Raw genomic sequence first — 25,636 nt, 5'->3', positions numbered from 1 at the left:
CCACTAGGGGTGCACAAACTACAGCAACATTCCGTAACTCATTCTAGTTGCTCCAACTTGGGCCAGACAACCATGGTACACCACACTGCTGCAACTTTCAGTGGTACCGCACCAAAAGTTATACCTTTCTCCACGCCTAATAACCTGGAACCACGGAGAGATCAGACCCCCGGACCCAGCTCAGCTCAACCTTGCGATCTGGTTCCTGAGGTCCTAGAATTTGGTTACCTTAACCTTCCTTCTGACTGTATGAACGCTATAAAAGAAGCCAGACGGCCTAACACTAGAGCATGTTATGCAGCCAAGTGGAAACTATTTGTTATATATTGTCATAACTACATCAATCCCCTAGATGTGTCTATTCAACACATCATAGGATACCTACTCACCTACAAAGATGTAACTTAGCATACACATCTATTAGACTACATCTTGCTGCCATGGCAGCATATCTACAAAATAGATGTAGGAAGGTGGATATCAGACTATGGTTACCCCCAACTTTTTGCCTAGTGTTTAGTTGGTTTTCGACTTAGCCTGGGGCCCTGATTAGCAGGATCCCAGGCCAACTATCTGCTCTCACTGTAAATGGACTCCATGTACTTTAGGTAAATCTCCAATTGGGTATTGGGTCAACTTGTGAGCCCCTGTATAGTGCACCATAGGTACCCAGGGCATAGGTGCAACCAAGGCCTACCAGGGGCTGCAGCATGTATTATGCCACCCCTGGCTGGCCATCCAAACTGACACAACTGGCTGATCAGTCAGCTGGGGCAAGGTTGTGTAATCACCCCTCGCTTAGGTATATTATCCCTATACCTACCATTATATATAGACACATATATACCTATAAGTCACTCCTATGGCAGGCCTTAACAATCCTGGAGCAGAGTGCTTGGTTTTATGTGAGATGGTGCTCTAGCATGAGCTGAGCCTGTCTGCAGCTTTCGGAACCATGTCCTTATAGGTGTTCTATGATATAGCCATACCATATACTCATAAGTGCATTATAATCCTCGCGGTTAATACTAACTTTGGTTTGGCTTTATCAAAACATGGTGTGTAAGGTGTCATACGCTTTGGAATACTACCCCCTCGCCAGTTCTGGCAACGGGGGTAGCAGCGAAGGAGGTTCCCGGCCCTCACTGTTTTACTGCTATGTGAGAGGAGCTTTTCTTTTGCGCTGGGAAAAGATGGGTGGAGAAGAGGAAGCGACCGAACAATATCACACCGAGCTCCCGAACAAATCAGCCACGGATGCTTCGAGAGCTTGGGAGCTGGTGCAGGCGGCGCTCACTGGCGTTTCGGCTGCTGAGTGCCTGCTCGCGCTCTGGCTGGTCGGCCCACAGCGCGGGTCTTACCTGGTTCTCTGCTCCACTGGGTTATGAGTCCTGGCGGCTAGGGCGACCGAATGCCTCGGCAGAAATGGGAATGGCTCCAAAAATCAACACGCGGGCCACTCGAACAGGGAGAGGTGCCTGCGGGGAAACACCCGCACAGAAACTTGCAACTATGGAGAAGACTGTGATTATCACCGCTGATAAGCCGCTGACAAGTCTGTTTTTCCAGCGGGTAAGCAACTCATTCGTGCTCCGCTTTTTACAATGACAGATTCTCAGATGGAAGTTAATGTCGGTAACATTGTTTCTAGTAAAGGACATCTGGGTAACAATGTGTCCAGTGAAGCTAACTCAGCGCTGATGGGGGCTGCAGGGGTAACCAACGAGAAACCTAAAGCTTTTCCTACTTCAGGTGAATTACCTTCTGATGTAGCCAGTGGAGACATCTCGCTCCCTTCAGCTAGGCAACTTCCCTCAGACACCAAGAGCTAAACTAGATCTGAAAGCAGATAAAATGGTTGGACGAATAGATAATGAAACCAATATAACTTCTGAGGATATAATTGAAGTCGATGTAGATTCAGCAGTGGACTTGATTTTGATGCTAGTGTTAATCCCTGATAGATTGGATACAGAAGAACTATGCTGCGAAACGGCTGATAATGTAGTGGCAGATTTGAAAATGGGGGCTTGGTGATAAACGATGCAGAGGAGGACTTGAGCGCTGACTACGAGGAGGATGAGGATGATTTAGACCATACTGCCCCGTGAACTTCAAAATCTTATATGCGCAGCAAAGCGAAAGGAAAAGTTAAAGCCAAAACTAAACTTAAAAAGGTCATTGGTAATTCCACTAAACTCTGAGTCTCTCCTGTCACTTTACGCGCTAAGCCTATTCAGGACGAAAGTTCCTTGCGTAAATGGATCCAAGCGAAGGGAGGGTTCAAAAATATGGCCCTGCGCTTATCTGGGGCCAGCTCACTCGAGGACACCAATTTGAGAGAGGGAGTAAGTGTCCTACCAACAACTGAAAACATGACCTCCCCGTTCTTGGACAAACAGGTTTAATACCGGCTAATTTGGACTCAGCAGGTGTGCCTGTTAGCACTACGGAAACCACTACTTCAAATGCTACTTTAAAGGCGACTGTTATCGATGTACCTGCTATAGATATTGTGGAGGCTCCAATTGTAACTCTTGTTGTTTCAGGTTCTAACGAATCGTCACTGATAACGAATTGCCTGGACCGTTGGACACAGGCCAAAATCCCTCCTCATTTGAACTAATCTTAAAGACCCTTATGGCTCATAGACAAGAAAAGCAGCAACATTTCCTCCAGTTGAGGGAAGACCATAATAAATTACAAAATTCCCTGATGGAACTATCTAGCAAACTTGGAGGGGTTACTCAAGACATCGAGGAGCTTAAGCAGAGAGTTGTCGAGATTGAGAAAGCTTCTCTGCTAACTGAAACGGTATCCAGTCAGCACGCAGAAAGGATAACTAGTCTGGAAAACAAGCTAGAGGATATGGAAAATTGTGCAAGAAGGCAGAACCTCCGACTTTTTGGGGTCCCAGAGGGCTCAGAAGGCTCCGACCCTAGAGCTTTGGTTGTAAAATTATTCCAAAAGGCTTTTATTGATCTATCAGATTGGGACTGGGACTCGCAACTACAGAGGGTACATAGATTGCTTCTTGTTCAGAGAAACAAAGGAAGCAAGTTTCCACACCCTCGTTTGATACATTTTGGAAATTTTCTTCTGAGACAGGCAGTGTCTTTAAAAGCCAGACCTAATACTCCTGTCACGGTAGAAAACGTAACTTTTTTTGTTAGCTCTGATTTGAGTAAGAACACTATGGAGAGGCGATGGAAGCTCCGCCAATTAATGGATTCTTTTAAATCCAGTGGCTGTGAGATATTTTTGCAAGAGCCTGCCCATTTTAAGATGATCAAGGGTGGCCAGGTGTACTTTTACACAGATATCAAAGAAGCTGAATTAGCTCTTTCCAAGTTTAACTCATGAAAGGTCATTGGTTTTTGATGTAGTTTCTTCTTTTAGCATTCAGGGCCCTTTCTTTTAGCTTGGCTTTTTTTTCTCTTTTTTTCTATAGGAAACAAATAACACTGTTTAGGTCTCTTAAAATAAGCCATTTAGTTATTATAACTTGCCATAAAAACATTTTTCTTTTTCTCCTTCTTACTCCTCTCCTTACTGGATAAGGATATGGTTTTTGGTGGGGGCGGCTGGTCAGAGCTTCCTGGCTGTCACTCTGTTATACTGCCTTTCCAACGGCAGTGGGGTATAGAGGGGTATTCTCCCCGAAGAATGTAAGGGGTGGGGGGATAGAGTTGGTTCCTGGGTGGTGGGTTAAAAAAAGAAGAAAAAGTCGCTGCAAGAGTTAGAATTGTTAAACGAAAACTGAACATAAATGTTACTGTATGGAATTGTATAATGCAGAGGAAGATATTTTATTGTTCATTTAGAAATTTATTCTTTTAGATGCCTAAGCTGGAACGTAGCTGGTCTTAATAGTAAGATTAAACGCAGATTTGTCCAGGAAGAGCTTAATATGTACAAACCTCATTTGGCTTTACTCTCAGAAACACACATTGGTGTTAAAGATAAGAAACTGTTAGGACAAATTGGATATGAACTTGACTTGACGCTTCCCAGCTGAGTGGTCGCTCCCTTTGGCTCCGGTATCGTTGCATAGCGCTTCTTGCTGTGAACTGTCTGAATTGAATTGCCTGCTGTGCGCTTTGTGTACCGATTTGCATGTTTCATTGTTCAGATTGCCAGCGCGACTTTCCTGATCTCTAAAGTGTATTCCCCCCAAGCGCCCTCCATTTTGTTGTTGTTGTCCACCTACTTAGCCCGCCCCGCCTCCCAGCTGAGCCGCCCTCGCCCCTCCCCCTCCACCATCCATATATGCCCACTGCATTAACGCGCAGCGACCACGCCCAATCCGCGCCGAAGGTGCGCCAAAGGTAAGCCCGTCTACGCCCGTCCGCGCCTGGACCGCGCCCAGCGCCAAACCCCCTGGCCCCCGCCCCTCCCAGCCCCCCCGCATTACCTACGATGCCGCAACCCTCCTAGCCCTTAACTCCGGACGCGCCCCAAACTGCGTCCAAGCAGCTCCTGGACACACCCATGGACCTTTCTCCTGCTACTCCTGCAATTTCAGCGGCACCGACAACTACTCCGCTACAACCACTCCACAGACTCCCGACCCCAACCACCTACAATGCATCCTTCTCAACACCCGCTCGGTCCACAGACACCCCATTGACCTATGGAATCTACTAGACACCATCTCTCCAGACGTCGCCTTCCTAACAGAAACATGGATGAACGCTTCCTCCGCCCCAGACATCACCATTGCCATCCCTGAAGACTACAAGATCACACGCAAGGACCGTTCCGGCCACACAGGAGGAGGAATCGCTATCGTCCATAAGAAATCAATCCGCATCTCAACCAGCTCCGACGCCAACCTCGCCAACTCCGAACACCTCCACTTCCAAATCCACATCGACCCCAAGACCACACTCAGAGGCACCCTCCTCTACAGACCACCAGGTCCCCGCGCAAAATTCAGTGAAGACATCACGGACTTCATCACTCCACACGCGCTCCCCTCCAAAGACTACATCCTTCTGGGAGACCTCAACTTTCACCTTGAAAAGATCAACGACCGCAACACCACCACCATCTTGGACAACCTCGCCAACCTCGGACTTAAACAACTGGTCACTTCCCCCACCCACATCGCAGGTCACACACTCGACCCCATCTTCACCTCCAGCAATCATGTCTCCTTCAGCCACACTACGGATCTCCTCTGGACTGACCACAGTTGCGTCCACTTCACCTACAACAAGCCAAAACCCACCAACCACCTCCAACCAACTCTGCAAAGAAACTGGAACAAACTCACCACCGACCAGATCTCCGCATCGCTCCTTCTCAACACCCCAGCTCAGTCTTCTAACCCTAATCAAGCCGCCGCCAACCTCACCCTATGGTTATCCAACACCGCCGACACCTTAGCACCACTGAAAAAACGCCAAAGCAAATCTGGCAGCAAGAAGGCCTCTTGGTTCAACGATGATCTTAAGAAGTCCAAGAAACTCTGCCGCTCCCTTGAAAAGGCCTGGAAAAAAGACCCAACCACTAGCACCAAGGACGCCTTCAAAAACGCCTCCCGCACTCACCACCAACTAATCCGAAAGGCCAAGAAAGCAGCATTCAAGGATCGACTTGACAACGCCCACAACAGCAAGGAACTTTTCAACATCGTCAAGGAATTTTCCAATCCCTCGGCCAACTCCAACGACATCACCCCCTCTCAAGCCCTCTGCGACTCCCTAGCCTCATTCTTCCACAACAAGATTGCGGACATCCACAACAGCTTCGACAACCAACCCGGAGACCAACCCGCCCAACCATTTGCTGAACACTATCCCCCCGCGAACACCCTCAACCACTGGAACCCAATCTCCACTGAGGACACAATCCGCCTGATGAATTCCATCCACTCAGGATCCCCCACAGACCCATGCCCTCACCACATCTTCAACAAAGCAGACTCCGTCATAGCACCGCACCTCCGAGACGTCATCAACTGCTCCTTCAACTCCGCCACCTTCCCGGAAGACTGGAAACACGCCGAACTCACCGCCCTTCTGAAAAAACCCACAGCGGACCCACCGAACTCAAAAATTACCGCCCCATTTCGCTCCTTCCATTCCCGGCCAAAGTCATCGAGAAAGTTGTCAACAACCAACTCGCCGCTTTCCTCGAAGCCAACAAATCACTCGACTCCTCACAATCTGGCTTCCGAGCAAAACACAGCACTGAGACCGCCCTCATCGCAGCAACAGACGATATTCGAACTCTACTGGACAACGGAGACACAGTCGCCCTCATCCTCCTCGACCTCTCTGCAGCTTTCGACACAGTCTGCCACAGCACCCTTTTACAACGCCTCAGTAACACCGGAATTCAAGGAAAAGCACTGGAGTGGATCACCTCGTTCCTCACCGGAAGAACCCAGAGAGTCCGCCTTCCACCTTTCAATTCCGAGGCCACTGAAGTCATCTGTGGAGTACCACAAGGATCCTCACTCAGCCCCACCCTCTTCAACGTATACATGAGCCCCCTCGCGGCCATCGCCCGCCAACACAACCTCAACATCATATCTTAGGCGGATGACACTCAACTTATCCTTTCTCTCACCAATGACCCCAGCACCGCCAAAACTAACCTACACGAAGGAATGAAAGAAGTTGCCGAATGGATGAAACAAAGCCGTCTGAAACTGAACTCAGACAAAACAGAAGTCCTCATCTTAGGTACATCCCCCTCTGCATGGGACGACTCTTGGTGGCCAGAAGCCCTTGGAAAAGCACCCATCCCGACAGACCACGCACGGAACCTAGGCATCATCCTGGACTCTTCACTCTCAATGAACAGACAAGCCAACGCCGTCTCCTCATCCTGCTTCAACATTCTTCGCATGCTCAAAAAAACATTTCGCTGGATCCCCACCGAAACCAGAAAAACAGTCACCCACGCTCTGGTCACGAGCCGACTGGACTACGGAAACACCCTCTACGCAGGTACTACCGCTAAACTCCAGAAGAAACTCCAACGAATCCAAAACGCCTCAGCCAGGATCATTTTAGACATCCCGCGCAACAAACATATCTCTGGCCACCTGAAAGACCTCCACTGGCTACCCGTCAATAAGAGAATCACTTTCCGACTGCTAACCCACGCACACAAATCACTCTACGACATCGGACCAGAATGCCTCCACTCACGACTGTCCTTCTACACTCCCCCCCGCCAACTACGCTCTTCCAGCCAAGCCCTCGCCACTGTACCTCGCATCAATAAGACCACCATGGGAGGCAGATCCTTCTCATACCTGGCTGCCAAAACATGGAACTCACTACCCGCTGACCTGCGCCTTACCCAGAACCACCTAACATTCAGAAAGCAACTTAAAACGTGGATATTCGACAAGTAATCCTCTTCCCCTTCCTAAGCGCCTTGAAACCCTCTGGGTATGTAGTGCGCTATATAAATTCTCTGACTTGACTTGACTTGACTTGTTTGTTCAACTTTAGGAGCTTCTATACGGGGGGGTCGCAATAATGAAACAAATATTTAAATATTGCAATTACTCGAACTTTGGCTGACACTAGGGGTAGATGGGCTATTGCCCAGGTTGAACTAGAGCAATCTAAATATGTATTCTGCGCTGTGCATGGTCCTAATATAGATGAACCAAATATGTATGACCGGCTAACTAAGGAATTATTAGATTGGGAGGGGGAGCTACTGATCATGGGTGATTTTAATTGTCATGAACTATGACCAAGATTCCACTTGGCGCGGCGCCTCACAACGAATGTGTAAAGTTAGAGCTGCTGTATTAGAACTAGGCCGGCTACATAATTTGAAAGATGTTTGGCGTACTCTACATCCTAACATTGATGGCTACACCTACTATTCAGCGCCACATAAACTGTGCTCTCGAATTGACATTGTTTGGGCAACTGATAGAATGTTGGATAATTGTACAATAGAACTCTGACCAACAATGACATCGGATCATAACCCCATTCTGTTAGAATTTAATATCTCAACCAAAACAAGCATTGGAAATGCAATAGGTCTCGCAATAGATAAGTTTGGGTTTTGGATATGTAAAATGTCAAAGTTATTTTGTTTTGTGTGAGTGGCGTTGCGCGGGTGAGTGGCGTTGCGCGGGTGAGTGGTGTTGCGTGGGTGAGTGGTGTTGCGTGGGTGAATGGCCTTGCGTATGTGAGTTGATTTTGTTTTGTGTGAGTTGCGTTGCGTGGGTGAGTTGCGTTGCATGGGTGAGTGGCCTTGCGTGGGTGAGTGGCCTTGCGTGTCTGAAAGTGGTGCTGTGTGGGTGAAAGTGGCACTGCGTGGACGTGAGTGGTTTTGCGTGGGTGAGTGGCGTTGCGTGGGTGAGTGGCGTTGCGTGGGTGAGTGGCGTTGCGTGGGTGAGTGTGGCGTTGCGTGGGTGAGTGTGGCGTTGCGTGGGTGAGTGTGGCGTTGCGTGGGTGAGTGTGGCGTTGCGTGGGTGAGTGTGGCGTTGCGTGGGTGAGTGTGGCGTTGCGTGGGTGAGTGTGGCGTTGCGTGGGTGAGTGTGGCGTTGCGTGGGTGAGTGTGGCGTTGCGTGGGTGAGTGTGGCGTTGCGTGGGTGAGTGTGGCGTTGCGTGGGTGAGTGTGGCGTTGCGTGGATGTGAGTGTGGCGTTGCGTGGATGTGAGTGTGGCGTTGCGTGGATGTGAGTGTGGGCTTGCGTGGATGTGAGTGTGGGCTTGCGTGGATGTGAGTGGCGTTGCTTGGGTGAGTGGCGTGTGTGGGGTTGCGTGTGTATCAAAAAGCGACGAACATCTCAGGCTGGAAACACATTAAATATTAGTGACAGCAGGGGAGCTGGAGCCTACTAATTAAATCTAACAGTGTTTAGGGAGTCACGGCCTGCGGCCGTGAATAAGTGACGGCGGGGGGGGAGGGCGGGGAGCAGAGCCTTTGATGTGGCCTGGCGCAGGAGAAATGCTGCTGCTGCTAATTAAATATAACCAGGAAAGTAAAGAGGAGGGGAAGAGAGTGGAGTCAGGAAAGAAGCTTCTAGGGGCGGGACTGCGGATCCCTTTGAAGCACGGCCTTGCGGTCGTGAACAGGGATGTAATTAGAGGGGAGGAGGGGGGAGGAGAAGTGGAGAACTGAGGCCGAGCAACAGATGCTTTAAAGTGGACGCGCTCGAGGCAGGCAGATGGAAAGCGCGTGCAGTAGGGGGCGGAGCAGATCTCTAGAGTTGCATCTGGAAAGCTAAACCAGCAGGCGGATGCGCGTTGCACTTGAGGAAAACGCCGGCTGGTTTAGCTTTCCTGATGCAACACTAACATTCGATCCTATCCATTCCTGCGGAATGGGACAGGCTCGACCTAAAAAAGGGGTTAGACAATTTACTTTTCCGAGATCTTTTTACAGATGAAAATTTTATTGCTTTGCTTAAACACATTACGGAATTTATCGAGATTAATCTGAATTCTATGGCAGTAATATTAGTTTGGGATGCTTGTAAGGCCAGCATCAGGGGTTTTGTACAACAATACGTTTTTCGGAAAAATTCAGAGAGATTGAAAGATTAAATCCCTGACTTTCAATATTCCATCTCTGGAAAACCAGCTAGCACAGGCGTTGCAGCAAGGTGAATCCAACGCTAATCAGATGAGAACTGATCTGATCAATCTGAAGTCAGCTACTAAAAAGACGATGAGGGAGAGATATAGCCAGAAGCTTCATCAATATCATCTTATGCAATATGAAAGCGGCGACAGAATAGGGAAACTATTAGCTTACAAAGTAGCTGATAAGAAAGCTAAATCTAAAATCAAAGTTATTAAAGATGCTAGCACTGCGTGTTACAATCTACCAGAGGAGATAGTAGAGTAGTTTGTTAAATACTATAGCAGACTATATACACAGGAAAATTGCTCCTGAATGATTATATATTATCTTACCTTAATAAACACTTGGCCAATCAAGGTAATGGAGAGAGACTTAATCAACTTGAGGATAAGATCACTGCTACTGAGATTAAATCAGCAATTGCTTCCCTTCCATCAGGAAAGGGTGCGGGGGAAGATTTACTTCTCATTGAATTATTTAAAATATGTATGCAGGAGCTACTCCCTTTGTTTAGTCTAGTTATTGATTTTATTGGTGAAACGGGGAAAGCCCCTGCTTCATGAAATACAGCTAAAATCATATTTTTTCTGAAAAAACAAAAGCCAGCTGACGATTGTGGGTCACACAGACCTATTTCACTAATCAATGCTGACGCCAAGGCCTTTACAAAAATACTGGCCACTAGGTTAGCCCCCTGTATGCCAGAGTTGGTTAACACTCAACAACATGGGTTTGTTATGGGCAGAGATACAACTGCCCACGTTAACATGGCCATCACAGCTTTTGACGTTGCTTCCACTGATCTCACCCCACTGGGCATGGTAATGCTTGATGCTGAAAAAGAATTTGATCGAGTGGGGTGGGATTATTTATGGGCAGTACTTAGGGCATTTGGCTTTCAGAGCCATTATCTTGGCTGGATTTGATCCCTGTATGACCAACCTACCGCCATAATATGCCATGGAGGCATGAGCTCATCTAGATTTAAAATAGCTAGAGGCACTCGGCAGGGGTGTCCTCTATCACCCCTGCTGTTTTCTCTTTGGAACCATTTCTAAACGCACTGATGTCAGAGGCAAATATGATCCCCTTTCAGTTTGGTGGAAACTATGTAAAAATAACCACATATGCGGATGATATAGCCATTTTTACAACAGATGTCGCTAAAGCTATACCAGAGATTACTAGGGAAGCAGAAGAATTCGGAGAGATTTCAGGTTATAAACTAAATCTAAATAAAACGTAGGTTATAGTCAACTATAAACCACTGGCCATCGTTCATGGTACATGCAACAATGCTGTTTATCTTGGAGTGAAAATTTCAGCCTATATTGGGGAACTCATTGCTCTTAATTACAACTCACTCCTAAAAGAAGTATCTCTGTTCTTAAAAAAATGGCATAAGATTCCACTGAGTTAAGATGGTCGAATTAACTTAATTAAAATGAAAATAGTTCCCAAATGTCTTTATTTATTTAGATGTATACCTCTCCGGCTCAATAGTTCTTTTTTTTTTTTAAAACCCGGATGGGATATGTAGCAGCTACATATGGGGCTACAGGAAAGCCCGTAGGTCGATCCAATCTTTGAAACTCCCAGTTGAAAAAGGTGGTTTAAAGTTTCCCGACTTTAAATTATACTTTTTTGCCACTTTTTTTGCTCGCCTTAGAAGTTTGCTTACTAATAGGCATCCGCAATTTTTCTTCTATCAATTTGTTAGGCCCTGATAGCAATCAATTTTTATCAAGAGTCCACGACCCAAATTTCTATAAACTGGTTAAATTTAAGACTGCTAGGGAAATCACAGCCATCTGGAACATGATTATGAATTATGGTAACATTTCTTTCTTCCATTCAGAATTACCGATATGGGATAATCCAGGGCTTCCTGGAATTTTTTCAGATGGTGCAGCGATTTCTTGGTCCAGTTGTGGCGTTAATAAGCTAGGTGATCTTTTTGGGCACGAGGAATTACTTGACTTTGCATCACTTAAAATCCTTTACAAATTAGAAGACGGGATGTACTTTAAATATATACAAATATGGGACTTTTTAGTGCGGAAAATGAAAGAAGTAGGCCAGTCTGACACAACTTGTTTGTATTCAAATAAAACGAAAGCACTTATTAGCGAGGGATATAGATGGACGACTGTTGCAGAGTTACTGCTAAATGGACTACTAGGATGGGTATGAATATAACCTCAAATATCTGCTTCCTTTTGTCAAATTAATCAGGTAGTCCAGTCTTCTAACTTAAGACTTCAACATTATAGAACGGTATGTCAACTCTAATATACCCCTCAAAGAATTTCAGGCTGGTCAACTAATAATGATCTTAGCGACCCTACGAAATGTCCTAAATGCGATTTATTTGCTGCTGATTTGGCGCACATGTTTGTCTCTTGTCCCGCCCTATGTGAATTCTGGAGAGGAATAGAGGGTATACTTATCCAGAAACAAATAATTGTTTTACCATTTTCCGTACAGGCGATCTTACTTGATATACAGGATTTAAATAGCCCACATACCACATACCACATAAAGATCTGATCTCTATATTAATTGCCTGTGCACGATTGGTTATAGCCAGGGCTTGGATATCTTTGAAGCCTCCACATGTTATGGAGTGGTGGACTTTAGTTAATGAAATACACATGATGGAAATATCATTAGCAAAAACAATGGGGACGCGCTCAGAGAATTTGGGGAACTTTTCTTTTTTGATATCACTATCTGAATGTATTATCTTTACTTTTTTTCTCGAGACCACTGTTTTCTTGACAATGTAGGCTATTTTATATATTTTTTACGTACCAAAAAAATAGTTTGTCATAAATTGATTCCTCTGCATTTATTACCTATTAGGAACTATAGTGTATGATGGTAACACGGTATGAATTGTTTCGTGTTATTATTGTATGACTCTTGCAATGACCATAAAAAATCGTTAAAAAAAAAGAATACTACCCCCTCCCCCGACACCCCCCGTTCTGGCGGTGGGGGTTGCATTTCACCCTTCTAGAGGGAGAAGACATGCAGTTGTGGCTTTACCCGGTTAAAGTTAAACAGAGCCTCAGCATCACAAAATGGATGCTGCTGCCACAGACACGAGTCTGACCTCCTGCTGCTGGACAAAACTCTGGCAGGGGAGGCCTGGACAATAGGTTTCCGGCCTTGGGAGGTGCGAATACACAATGTAACCAATACACAGACAGGCTCTTGTGTATTGGGGCAGGGTGGGTTGAATGAAATGACACTGCCTGGGGCACACAAGGTGCCCCATGCATAGCCCGGTTCAAACCAGTTGCTGGGGCACTCCAGCCCCAGCTCTGGCGCAAAACTGGACAAAGGGAAAGGGGTGTAACCACCCTTTCCCTGGTCCCACCCATAGGAGGGACCTAGTAGGTAATCCAGCCCCTCAAATCAGTATATAGGTAGGAGCTGAGTCTAGACACTTTAGATTATCCAGAACCGAAACTCTGAAATGAAACTTTGGACCTTCGACATTCTACTGCAACTGGAAGACTGAAGAATCTTCCTTGTGGTCAAGGAGTGACCACCCTGTGCAAACAGGCACCACCAGTAACTTGCCGGTTTGCTTTGTTGCCGCTCCCGACGGAACCAGACGACCTAGCGACGCAGCCTCTGGACTTCCAGACTTCTCTGACTCCGACCCACATCCGCAGCAAAGCTGAGACCCGTGGCGGACACGAGAGACGTGGGACTGGACATCCTGCAGTACCTGCTTTTTGCTAACTGTGCAGCTTCTGAGGCGTCCTCTAAGTTGTGCATTGGGGTTTGAGAAGCCCCAACCCCGAGCAGTAAGTGCACTGAAGCTCAGCCCTACACACTTCACGAGTGCCGCGTGGCGCCTGTGCCTGCATTTCTCCTCGAAGCGTCTTTGTTGGTAGCCCGTTGGCTAGTGGCCCTCCTGAAGACACCATTTTGAAACACCGCTTGCCTGGTTGCTCTGGACTTGCTCCTGCTTTCCTGTAACGGGGAAGCTCCTCAGACCTTGCTGGTCTGAACAGAAGCCGATCTTTCCTTTCTGCGTGGGTTGCCTTTGCCAAGACTTGTTGACTCCAATCTGGAAGCAGACACCGCCAACAGCGAGATCCTTCGTGGGACAGTCCGTATCCAGCTCCTGTTCATTGTCAACGCCTCCTGGTCCACATGGCTGCAGAGACAAGCTTCATAACATCACCTGATTGCATCTCGACATCGCCTGGTTCCTTCCTGGTCACTGGCTAGTGACCCAGACAATGTCTCTTCTGCTTTCAGGCTCTTCACTTCTTTGATCCACCCTTGGATCCACCCGGACAACTTCATCCTGGTCGCCTGTAGCATCTTCTTGCAGCTCTCCATAGGATTAGACAACGTAACCCGGCACACCTCACACCTATGCACCCGGCTTCCCTGGGTGAGGTAACTCGAGTACTCTGGTGCTCCTGTGGGTAACAACTATCCAAGTGTCCTAGGTTAACTGGGTTTTCCCGTAGTCCATCCAGAAGTGTCCTAAATCAACTACTTTGTGACTTTTACATTCCCATTGACTTTCTATGGTAACACGCGTGTGTGTTTAGACACTGCACACGCATCCTGTGGGTCTCCTACTTCCAGTCCTTTGGTTGATCAGTGTAGCTCCAGCGATTCCCTAGGCTTATTCACCTTTCCTGAAGTGATTCTTATACCACTTCTTTAGTATATGGTTCGTGAGGCCTCTAGGGCACAATTGTATTTGTGCAACTTATAGTATGCTTATTGAGTAACTTGTGCTCTATCTCAAACTCTGACCTCAAAGAGTGCAGAGGGGTTGTGTTAGTAATAAATACATATATATTTGATATATACCTGGTGTGGTGTCCTTTCATCTGGTATTTAAGGGGTTATTATTGGTAAAACAATTTGCTTCACATGCTCTCTGAAGTGTTAGCCTAAGGCTGCTTTGTCCATGCTACCACTAGGATAGCTGGTCTGTAAGGTTGACTTTACAACCATCACCATAAGGGTTGTTTGGACTGGTGCAAGGTGCTCACTAGAATAGTGAACATCATATACCAGCCAACTTCTCACAATAGACAACATCTATTACTTTTTAAAGTACCTGCCATAAAAGCCTTTATGGAAGGACTCAAAAGAAGAATTCCTCCTAGAGCACCACCTTCACCTGTGTGGAATTTAAACATTGTTCTCACACGGCTAATGGGACCTCCCTTTGAACCTTTACACAAATGTGTGCTACAATTCTTAACATGAAAGATTGCTTTCCTAATAGCTATCACTTCTCTAAGAAGAGTTAGTGAGCTACAAGCATTAACCATTCAAGAACCTTTTTTTGCAAATGCATCATAATAAGGTTGTTCTACGGACCAATCCTAAATTTCTTCCTAAAGTAATTTCGCCCTTCAACCTCAATCAAACTGTAGAGCTGCCTGTATTCTTCTCGCAGCCACAAACAGTCGCAGAAAGAGCTCTTCATACCTTAGACGTCAAAAGAGCATTGCTTTACTACATTAAAAGAACACAACCCTTTCTTAACACAACAACTTTTCGTGTCTCCCACCACCACACAAGGGCAACTCCATATCAAAATCTAGAATAGCTAGGTGGATCGTAAAATGCATACAAATCTGCTACCACAAAGCTAAACGAACGTTATCTGTTCCTCCTAAAGCCCATTCTAGAAGGAATGGCATATTTAGGGAATATTCCCTTACATGTTATCTGTAAGGCAGCTACATGGTCTACAACGCGCACGTTCACAAACCACTATTGTGTAGATGTGCAAACTAAACAACAAGTTACTGTGGGCCAGGCTGTACTCAAAACACTGGTTCAAACTACTGCAACAGATACAGGTGGTCGCCGCTAAGAGTGGGTACTGCTATACAATCTATGCATAGTGTAATCTGCAGTTCATATGCCTCGAACGGAAAATGCTACTTCCCAGTATGCATCGGTTCTTGGCATGTAGAGCTGCAGAGTTACACACGCCCACCTGCCTCCCTGGCTACTTTTTGTCTGTTCCAGTATTACCGTAATTAGATACAGCTTACATGAGCATCCTTCCTGTTTCTTACAAAACCCAATCATTGCCCTGCTGGCGAAAAACAGTCTAAGGATGGAGCCGTTGCCTATGCGCAGTGTAATCGAAAGGAGAAGTCAAATATCTTGTGCCTTCCAAAGACTTTTCAGGACAAAAACAAGCTGCAAACATCCAGGCCCAACACTAGGTGGTGATCTATGCATAGTGTGTAACTCTGCAGCTCTACATGCCAAGAACAGATGCATACTGGTAAATAGCATTTTCCTTCTGACACCTGCAACAGTTATAGGTTAGTCACCGCCTTGGGAGCAACTGCTGTATAGTCTATGCACAAGCATGTGATATTCAGCTCACATGCCTCGAATGGAAAATGTTACTTACCAGTAGACATCTGTTCTTGGCATGTAGAGCTGTAGTCACATGAGCCCACCCACCACCTCGGCTACCTATACCTGTTGTAGTTACAATCTTTTAATTTAATACTTATTACATACATGCGTATGGTCATCTTTTTACACACAACTAACTCCATTCTCAACCTATGACGGCAAACAATCTAACAATGTAGTCGGTGCCCATGTGCACCGTCACCGAAAGGAGTCTTCACTGGTCCTGTAACTGGAAAGACTTTTTCGAAGAAAAACAAACTGCAAACATCAGGACCAAACACCAGATGGCGATCTATGCACAAGCAGGTCAGACTACAGCTCCACATGCCTTAACAGAGGTCTACTGGTAAGTAACATTTTCCTTTTCTACTGCTGTATTCTTTATTACCATAGATTTCAGGGTCTTGATGTCATGCCAAACATTCTTCGTACCCTTGTTAGTACTATGCGTGTACTTATGTTAACACTTGGGGTTAAACTGTTTTGAAAATCTATTTGCTTCATACAGTCATGGAAGATGAAGAGAACAAAAAAGATGATGGCATTTCCTTCAGTTCACAGACTGGACCTACTTGGGCTGGCACAGAAAGGGATTACACGTATGATGAGGTATGACATTCAGGCATGCTTTGTGAGTTTCGTAAAAAAGGAATGAATCTGTTTCAGAGTAGGCTTATTCTGTCAATCTCATGTGAAGCAGAAGCTGCCTTAGCCTTTTCTGTTTCTCTTCTCTGAATCTCACATTTCCGACGTTAATAAGTTAAAGGCCATTGTGAATAATTCTCTGTAAATATGATGTGGAAGAGCCAGTTAGAAAATGTATTTGAAAACGTAATTGACCTGACAAAAAGGGGATACATTGCAATTTTGAGGTTGTTGTAAACAATGAGTTTATTTAAAGATTAGCAAATAAATCTGAAGAATGAATTTCAATAGGCTTCCATTGTCACTATATCTGTTTTTTCATCCTTCATGTCACAGTTGTTAAATCGTGTCTTCAACATCATGCGTGAAAAAAACCCAGATATGGTAGCAGGAGAAAAGAGGAAATTTGTCATGAAACCTCCTCAGGTGGTCCGAGTAGGAACCAAGAAAACGTCCTTTGTGAACTTTACAGATATCTGCAAACTGTAAGTGGAGTATTGATTTCATAGTTTATGGGTTAATTTCCCATGAATTATAAGAGATCCAGCATTAAGCTTCTTTTATTATGCTTAAAACGATCCTACAGACCTACGGCTTCTTTATTCATTTTATACATATCAAAACTGGGCTGCGTTAGCACCAATTTAACCTAAGCCAATGCTGAAACCAAATACGCATCTAGTATTGTAAAGTTGTGATTGCTGAGATTTAGGAAATCAAGTTATTGGGTGGTTTAGCATGAAAATAAGCATCTCAGATAGGGAAGGTGAGTGGGCCTCTAGAGTGGAGGGGTTGCAACAAGAGGATCAATCAATCAAAGCATTTGTAAAGCGCACTACTTACCTGTGAGGGTCTCAAGGCGCTGGGGATAGGAGTTGCTGCTCCTGCTCAAAAAGCCAGATCTTGAGGAGTCATCTGAAGGACAGCAGGTCTTGGGTCTGCTGTAGGTGGATGGGGAGGGTGTTCCAGGTCTTGGCGGCGAGGTGGGAGAACGATCTGCCGCCGGAGGTCGCTCTTCGGATGCGGGGGACTGTGGTGAGGGCGAGGTCGGCGGAGCGTAGTTGGCGGGTGGTGGTGTAGAAGCAGAGTCGTCTGTTGATGTACACTGGTCTGGTGTTGTGGAGTGTCTTGTGTGCGTGGGTGAGGAGCTTGAAGGTGATCCTCTTGATGACGGGTGCCAGTGCAGGTCTCTCAGGTGGGGTGTGATGTGGCTGCGGCGAGGGATGTCTAGGATCAGGCACGCAAAGGCGTTCTGGATGCGTTGAGCAGTTTCAGGAGTTTGGCTGAGGCTCCTGCGTAGAGGGCGTTTCTGTAGTCCAACCTGCTGCTGATGAGGGCCTGAGTGACCGTTCTTGTTTCGGTGGGGATCCACTTGTAGATCTTGCGGAGCATGCAGAGTGTTGGAGGAGGAGACGGCGTTGACCTGCTTACTCATGGATAGGGTGGAGTCAAAGATGACCCCTAGGTTGCGTGCCTGGTCGGTGGGTGTTGGAGCTGTTCCCGGTGTGGTCGTCCACCAGGAGTTGTCCTAGGCCGAAGAGGTGGGTCTGAGGATGAAGAACCTCCGTCTTGTCAGAGTTCAGTTTCAGTCGGCTGTTCCTCATCCATTCGGCGACAGCCTTCATGGAGGTTGGTTTTGGTGGTGTGGGGTTCCTTGGTGAGGGAGAGGGTTGTTGGTTTTGTGGAGTAGGAAGATTGAGTTGGAATCACAAATGGGAGTGACAGTCACAGGGGTATCACTATTTACTATTCGGAAAGGAAGAAATCCGTATTTCTACCATAGTTTAGGAGTTGGGATCACAAACCCATTAAGGTACTGACCTCTGAGTTGTGGGTGTTAACTGATTTGCAAGGGGAAGGGGGTCACCGTATGAGCCCTTCCCCATTGATAATCATTTGGGCAGCCTCAGCGGGAAAGGTCAGTGCTCCAGAGGACCACTGTCTGCTCACTCTTAAGTTTTCTAAACGTTTTTTTATTTAAAAGCAGCACAGGTTCCTTTAAAGAACACAAGTAGAGTAAAAAAAAAAAAAATGACAGGTTTACCAATGTTCGAGGCATGTGGGCTGCTGAATTCATATCTATAGCATAGATCGCCGCCTAGTGTTTGGTCCGGATGATTGCACATTGTTGTCCTGGAAGAGTCTTCGAAGTATCACGAGATAGGTGGCTCCTCCCCTGGACTACAGTGCGCATGGGCATCGACTCCATCCTCAGATTGTTTTTTTCTGCCATTGGGTTCGGATGTCCTTTCGTTATCTCCAGTCGGAATAAACTTTAAACCTTCGAGGCCCTAGGCCTTTTTCTCTATACGTCGGTATTGTTTGCGTTCAGTGCCCCGGTTCGGCTCCAACTCCGCCGAGTTGGATTTCGAGGGAGTCCCGTGACTCTTAAGTGATCGAGGCCCAGTCGACGCAGCAAGACCCTCGGAGACAAGACATGGAACGGAGCCCGTTCAAGAAGTGTCCCGTGTGCGGATCCAAGTACCCACACATCGACGTCCACCCGGTGTGCAACAAGTGCCTGTCGCCGGACCACAATGAAGCAAGCTGCATGGCTTGTTCAAAGTTTCGTTCGTCGAAGACTCTTAGGCTTCGGCGCGTGGCGCGCATGGCGGCCCGGCAGTCGGCCCCGGCACCAGTGGACATCTTCGATGACGAAGAAGCAGACGGACAAGAGGTTCGACTGCAGATTTCACCTCCAACGCTAGACGTCGAATGCGAATACGACGCGGAGGTCGAAGGCATCGATGTTGAAGTCGTCGGAGAGGTACGAGACGCCGATGAGGCCTATGGGGCCATGGAAGATAGCTCAGAGGAAGAGCTATGCCCCGTTCGAACATCTACAAAGGCTCAGGTCGAGGGATCGCCAATCGGCCATACCCAAGACCCTATTCCAGCATCCACGGCCCCGCCTTCTGACCCGGCTACGGACACATCAGCGGAGCCGCCATTGCCAAAACCGAAACTGAAACCATCAGTCTCGACTACCACAAAGATGGCAGAGGTGCCATCGAAACCGAAGACGTCTGCTCCACCATCGACGCAGTCTTCTTCCGAGGTGTCGAAGCGGTCGGCGCCAAAGAACGTAGCCGACCCGGTCAAGGTGCCCAAGGTGGTCGACCTGAAGCTAAAGAAGGCCGACGGCTCGGAGCCAAAAAAGACCGTCACACCGAAGCCACAAAAGACCGTCGAACCGATATCTACCAAGTCCGTCGGGCCGAAGACCGGCACACCGACGCCAGTGGTCAAGGCCGCTGCTCCGACGCCGGCCACGTCTACAGCCACAGACGGGTCGTGGCGCGCATAAGGAGGATGCTCCGACGCCTCGCTCCGAGAAGCAGAAGTCAACGACGCTCGGGTCTTCCCCTGGTGGTGTGAAGCCATCCGCTTCATTTACGAAGCAGGTCTCGGACTCCCTCAAGCGAATTAGAGACGAGGCTTCATCGTCGGATCCGAAGACACCTTCCGCCGCAAAGCCTGTTGTCTCAACGCCAAAGACTTCGGCGCCGATCCTCTTCACGCTACCGCTGAAGGTGGCGCCAAAGGCCTTCGCACCCCGTTCGGTACCCAAGGACTCTGGGGTATCGAAGCCGGCTCAACAACACTTGCTAGAGGAGCAGACCGAGCATTTTATCGATGCCGACACCAGAAAGCTTACGCTTTACAAGCGGAAAGTCACGGCAACGCAGCCTTTGGAGTCGTATACCATTCCTCTAAAGCGCAAGAGGCCTGCTCCAGATTCCATGGTCTTGGTCGAACCACTTGTTCCACAGTCCCAAAGAATTGAGACACCCTCACCCACTTATTCTGAGGGAGAGGATGCAGGAGAGCAAGACTAGGAGTATAACTTCCCAGCTAACACAGAGCCTGATGAGCAACAGGACTCCTGGATAGGGGCTGGTGACCAAGGGGATCATCACACAGCCCATGACCCTCAACTGTACTCTTAAGACTTCTCCCACAGAGGATTCAGCGGCATTTAATGCCTTAATTGAAAGGGCAGCCAAGAACCACGATGTGGAACTACATGCTGACCCTGTGGATGTAGACTTCCTATTTGACACTTTTTCAACGGCCGAAAAGACTGTCAAGACTCTTCCTATGCTCAAGGGGGTCCTTAAACATGCTGCGGACATCTTTAAGGAACCTACACGGTCCAGGGTGGTCAACCCTAGAATCGAAAAGAAATAGAGCGGCACCTGGCGATCCTACCTATATCAAGGGCCAGTTGCCATTGAACTCTTTGGTAGTTTCTAATGCCTGCAAAAGGGCGAATTCGCAGACCACCGGTGAAGCTCCTCCCCCGGACAAAGTCGAAAGTGCTGGAGGCATCTGGAAAGAGTGGCAGCTCAAGCGGCCAATATCTGGCGTATATCAAACACGCAGGCGCTCTTGGCACGTTACGACAGGGCACACTACGACACACTAGAGACCCTATTACAACATCTACCAGACCAATATAAGGAGGCAGGGGAGATGCATATCCAAGAAGGGAAGCTCATCACTAACGCTTCCATTAAGTGCGCCCTAGACGTTGCGGACACTGCCGCCAGAGCAATAAATACCAGTGTAATGCTTAGACGGCAGGCATGGCTCAGAATCTCAGGTTATAAGCCAGAAATCCAAACTACCATCCTTAACCAGCCGGTGAACCCTGACCGGTTATTTGGTCCAGAGGTGGATACCACCCTGGAAAAGATCAAGAAAGATACGGAGACTGCCAAGTCCATGGGAGCTCTCCAATCCCAACAGTTTCGAGGACACACTTTTCGTCGCTCAGGCAATCGAGGTGTTAACAGAGGGCTTATTTCACAGCAGACACAGTTCAATAAAGGTGGGGCGCAATCCTCGTACACTAAGCAGAGTAGAGGAGGATATCGGGGCAACAGCACCAAAGGCAGAGGCAACAACAACTCCCGTTCCTCTGCCACCAACAAACAGTGACTCCCTGTCACTGCCCCCCGACCATCCAACACCTGTCTGGGGGGGGGGGAGACTCCAGCAGTTCCTGCCAGTCTGGAAATCCATCACCACAGACAGGTGGGTCAGGAAACTTATCCAGTTCGGCTATTGTCTGGAGCTCACATCCACTCCACCCAACATACCACCAAAGCACTGTCCTATGTCAGCAGAGCATTTGCACTTATTGCAGCAGGAGGTTCTTGTCATGCTACAAAAAGGCGCAATAGAGCTCGTGCCAGTGGGGGAAGAAGGCACAGGGGTGTACTCCCTGTACTTCTTAATCCCAAAGAAGGACGGGTCCCTCAGACCTATTCTGGACCTGAGGCCCCTAAACCAGTACATTCTCTCAGAACACTTCCACATGCTAACACTGCAGCAGGTTCTTCCATTGTTAAATCAGGGAGACTTCCTCGCAACCTTGGATCTCAAGGATGCTTACTTTCACATCCCATTCCATCCATCCCACAGGAAATACCTCAGGTTCACCATCCAGAACAGGCATTACCAATTCAAGGTCCTTCCTTTCGGGGTGACCACAGCCCCCAGAGTGTTCATGAAATGTCTGGCGACGGTGGCGGCGCACCTCAGGAGACAAAACGTCCACGTCTATCCTTATCTGGACGACTGGCTGGTTCAAGCAAAGTCAGCCCAGCAGTGCGCCGCCGACATGTCCCACACCATTCATCTCCTTCACGGTCTGGGCTTCTCACTAAACTATCCGAAGTCGCACCTTCAGCCAGCACATGTGCTGCAGTATCTGGGCGCGACGATAGATACTCTGGCAGCCACGGCTCAGCCGAATTCAGTGAGGCTCGACAACATCCAGTCGCTCATCCAAAAGTTCAGGCCGCGACACTCCCTTCCAGCGAGAGTGTTCATGCAGTTGATAGGCATGAGGGCCTCCTGCATCTTCATAGTCCCGCACGCGAGGTTGCATATGCGTCCGCTCCAAGAATGCTTGGCACATCAGTGGACTCAGGCTCAAGGACAGTTGAACGACCTAGTGTTGGTGACCGGTCGGGCATACAGCTCTCTGCATTGGTGGAATCCACACAACCTTTGCAAGGGCCGACCGTTCCAAGAGCCTGTGCCACAGATTACCCTGACGACGGACGCATCTCTCCAGGGTTGGGGAGCTCATGTGCTCCACTACACGGTGCAGGGACTATGGACGACGCAGCAGAAGAAGATGCACATCAACTATCTAGAACTGATGGCAATCTTCATGGAGCTCAAGTCCTTCAAAGTACATCTGTGCAACAAGGTCGTGTTGATCCGGACGGACAACATGACGGCCATGTACTACATCCAAAAGCAGGGAGGTACACACTCTCCACAGATGTCTCATCTGGCTCAGAGCATGTGGAAGTGGGCCATTCAGAGGAACATCTTCCTCATGGTGGAACACCTCCCGGGCAAGGACAATCAGATGGCGGATCTGCTCAGCAGGTACAGCCATCAGATGCACGAGTGGGAGTTACAGGTGTGTGAAAAATTCCTAGGCAATCATAAACAAGGAAACTAATGCAAGGAGGGACGGACGACTAAATAAATGCATATACATACATGTACTATTTATTTATCAAAAAAACCATATATTATACACAGAGTTGTTTAAAAAAACAGTTCATAAATCACAATAGACACAGTGAACAATTCATAAATCACAATAAACACAATAAATTATTAAAAACAGTAATAAGGCATCAATATCAAAATAGAACAACAATTAATAATAAAACCAGGGGTGGCAAATTTATTTCGACGCGAGTTTCGGCGTGCAAGACAACGCCTTCTTCAGGAGCCACACAATTTTTAAAATCAAGGATGGGGAATGATTATCTTCGTGCCCTTTCTTAATATGGCTACAATTCCTAACGTGCACCGCAGAGAGTCCACAGGGAATAGGGTATTTCTTACATCAGTGGTAAGTTTACCTTTTTAATCATATCCAAAGTTCTTTGATTAAGGACATCTGACTTGCAATATAAGGTGCAGCGCGATAAGTAGAAGAATAAAAAATGGTTTTATCAAAGAATTAGTTTTTCGCGGTGCAATCTTTAAAGCCTTTCCAAATCGGCTGTATGTTGCTTCCTTATTTGTAGTTGCTCGTGGCTCAAAACAGGGTAATGTCGAGCTAGTCTCATAAAAAATTAACAGATTATAATTCTATCCGGCGTCTGGCGTCTGTTATATGTAAATTCACAGCTTTATGGAAGCGTCCCGTAGAAAACGATTAGCACTTCTACTTCTTTTCTCTCTGTTTATATAAACACTCGTTACTCAAGACAGGATAATGTCGAGCTTGGAGTCAGTGGAGTTTCACGTGCGTGACGACTACTCCCATCTAGCTCCGGCGTCCGGTGAAAAAATGATGACCGTTCCAAGAGCCTGTGCCACAGATTACCCTGACGACGGACGCATCTCTCCAGGGTTGGGGAGCTCATGTGCTCCACTACACGGTGCAGGGACTATGGACGACGCAGCAGAAGAAGATGCACATCAACTATCTAGAACTGATGGCAATCTTCATGGAGCTCAAGTCCTCAAGTCCTTCAAAGTACATCTGTGCAACAAGGTCGTGTTGATCCGGACGGACAACATGACGGCCATGTACTACATCCAAAAGCAGGGAGGTACACACTCTCCACAGATGTCTCATCTGGCTCAGAGCATGTGGAAGTGGGCCATTCAGAGGAACATCTTCCTCATGGTGGAACACCTCCCGGGCAAGGACAATCAGATGGCGGATCTGCTCAGCAGGTACAGCCATCAGATGCACGAGTGGGAGTTACATCCATCAGTACTCCGCCCGTACTTCCAGCAGTGGGGTCATCCAGAGATAGACCTGTTTGCCACAAGGGAAAACGCCAAAGCTTTGCCGCCAGGTTCCCTCACCCACAGTCGCAGGGCAATGCGATATGGATGAACTGGTCAGGCAGATTTGCGTACGCTTTTCCCCCAGCACCTCTCATACCGCTGGTGGCAAGAAAGCTAAAGCAACACTCGATGACGCTCATCCTTGTTGCTCCAACGTGGGCACGCCAACCATGGTACACCACGTTTCTAGAACTTTCCGTGGTACCGCATCAAAGGCTGCACCTCACACCCAGGCTCTTGACGCAGAACCATGGCGACATTCAGCATCCAGATCCGCAACAGCTCAACCTGGCGATCTGGCTCTTGAGGTCTTGGAGTTTGGCTACCTTGATTTGCCTCCTGAATGCATGGACATCATCCGGGAGGCAAGAAAGCCCACTACCAGAGCTTGCTATGCAGCAAAATGAAAGCGGTTTGTCATTTACTGTACTGAACACAATATCAACCCGCTAGATGCGACCATTCCTAATATCATCTGCTATTTGTTACATCTTTACAAATGCAATCTAGCATATGCTTCCATTCGGATACACTTATCCGCCATAGCGGCTTATCTTCAAAACAGGCAGCATCTCTGTTTTCAGGGTGCCTGCCATTAAAGCTTTTCTAGAAGGGCTGAAGCAGGTCATTCCTCCCAGGACCCCGCCAGCTCCTGTGTGGAACCTCAATGTGGTCCTCACCAGATTGATGGGCCCACCTTTTTGAGCATCTACATTCATGTGAGATTCAGTTCTTAACGTGGAAAGTGGCTTTTCTCATTGCCATCACGTCTTTACGGCGTGTTAGTGAGCTACAGGCGCTCACAGTACAAGAGCCATTTATCCAAATTCATTCTAACAGGGTGGTGCTGCGCACTAACCCCAAGTTCCTTCCTAAGGTGGTGTCGCAGTTTCATGTTAATCAAACCATCGAACTGCACGCATTCTTTCAGAACCCTGAGACAGTAGCAGAAAGAATGCTCCACACGCTTGATGTCAAAAGAGCGTTAATGTACTACATTGACAGAACCAAAGACTTTAGAAAGACACAACAGCTTTTTGTTGCCTTCTCAGCACAGCACAAGGGCAACCCCATTTCCAAAGCAGGTATAGCCAGGTGGATCGTTAAGGGTATTCAGATTTGCTATCACAAGGCTA

General features: G+C 47.5%; 1 protein-coding gene across 1 annotated transcript in view; it reads left to right on the top strand.

Annotated features, from left to right (window-relative positions):
• Positions 1 to 25,636, top strand: part of EIF2S2 (eukaryotic translation initiation factor 2 subunit beta) — a 616,197-nt gene that overhangs the window by 284,122 nt on the left and 306,439 nt on the right. Inside the window, exons 5-6 of the mRNA XM_078652324.1 lie at positions 16,522 to 16,622; positions 16,995 to 17,143. Coding sequence (XP_078508450.1) covers positions 16,522 to 16,622; positions 16,995 to 17,143 — 250 coding nt within the window. The remainder of the gene's footprint in view (positions 1 to 16,521; positions 16,623 to 16,994; positions 17,144 to 25,636) is intronic.

Source organism: Lissotriton helveticus, chromosome 7 (genome assembly GCF_964261635.1).
Source record: "Lissotriton helveticus chromosome 7, aLisHel1.1, whole genome shotgun sequence".
Lineage (NCBI taxonomy): Eukaryota > Metazoa > Chordata > Amphibia > Caudata > Salamandridae > Lissotriton > Lissotriton helveticus.
Note: the sequence above shows the minus strand (reverse complement) of the source record. Positions and strands in the feature narration are given on the sequence as shown.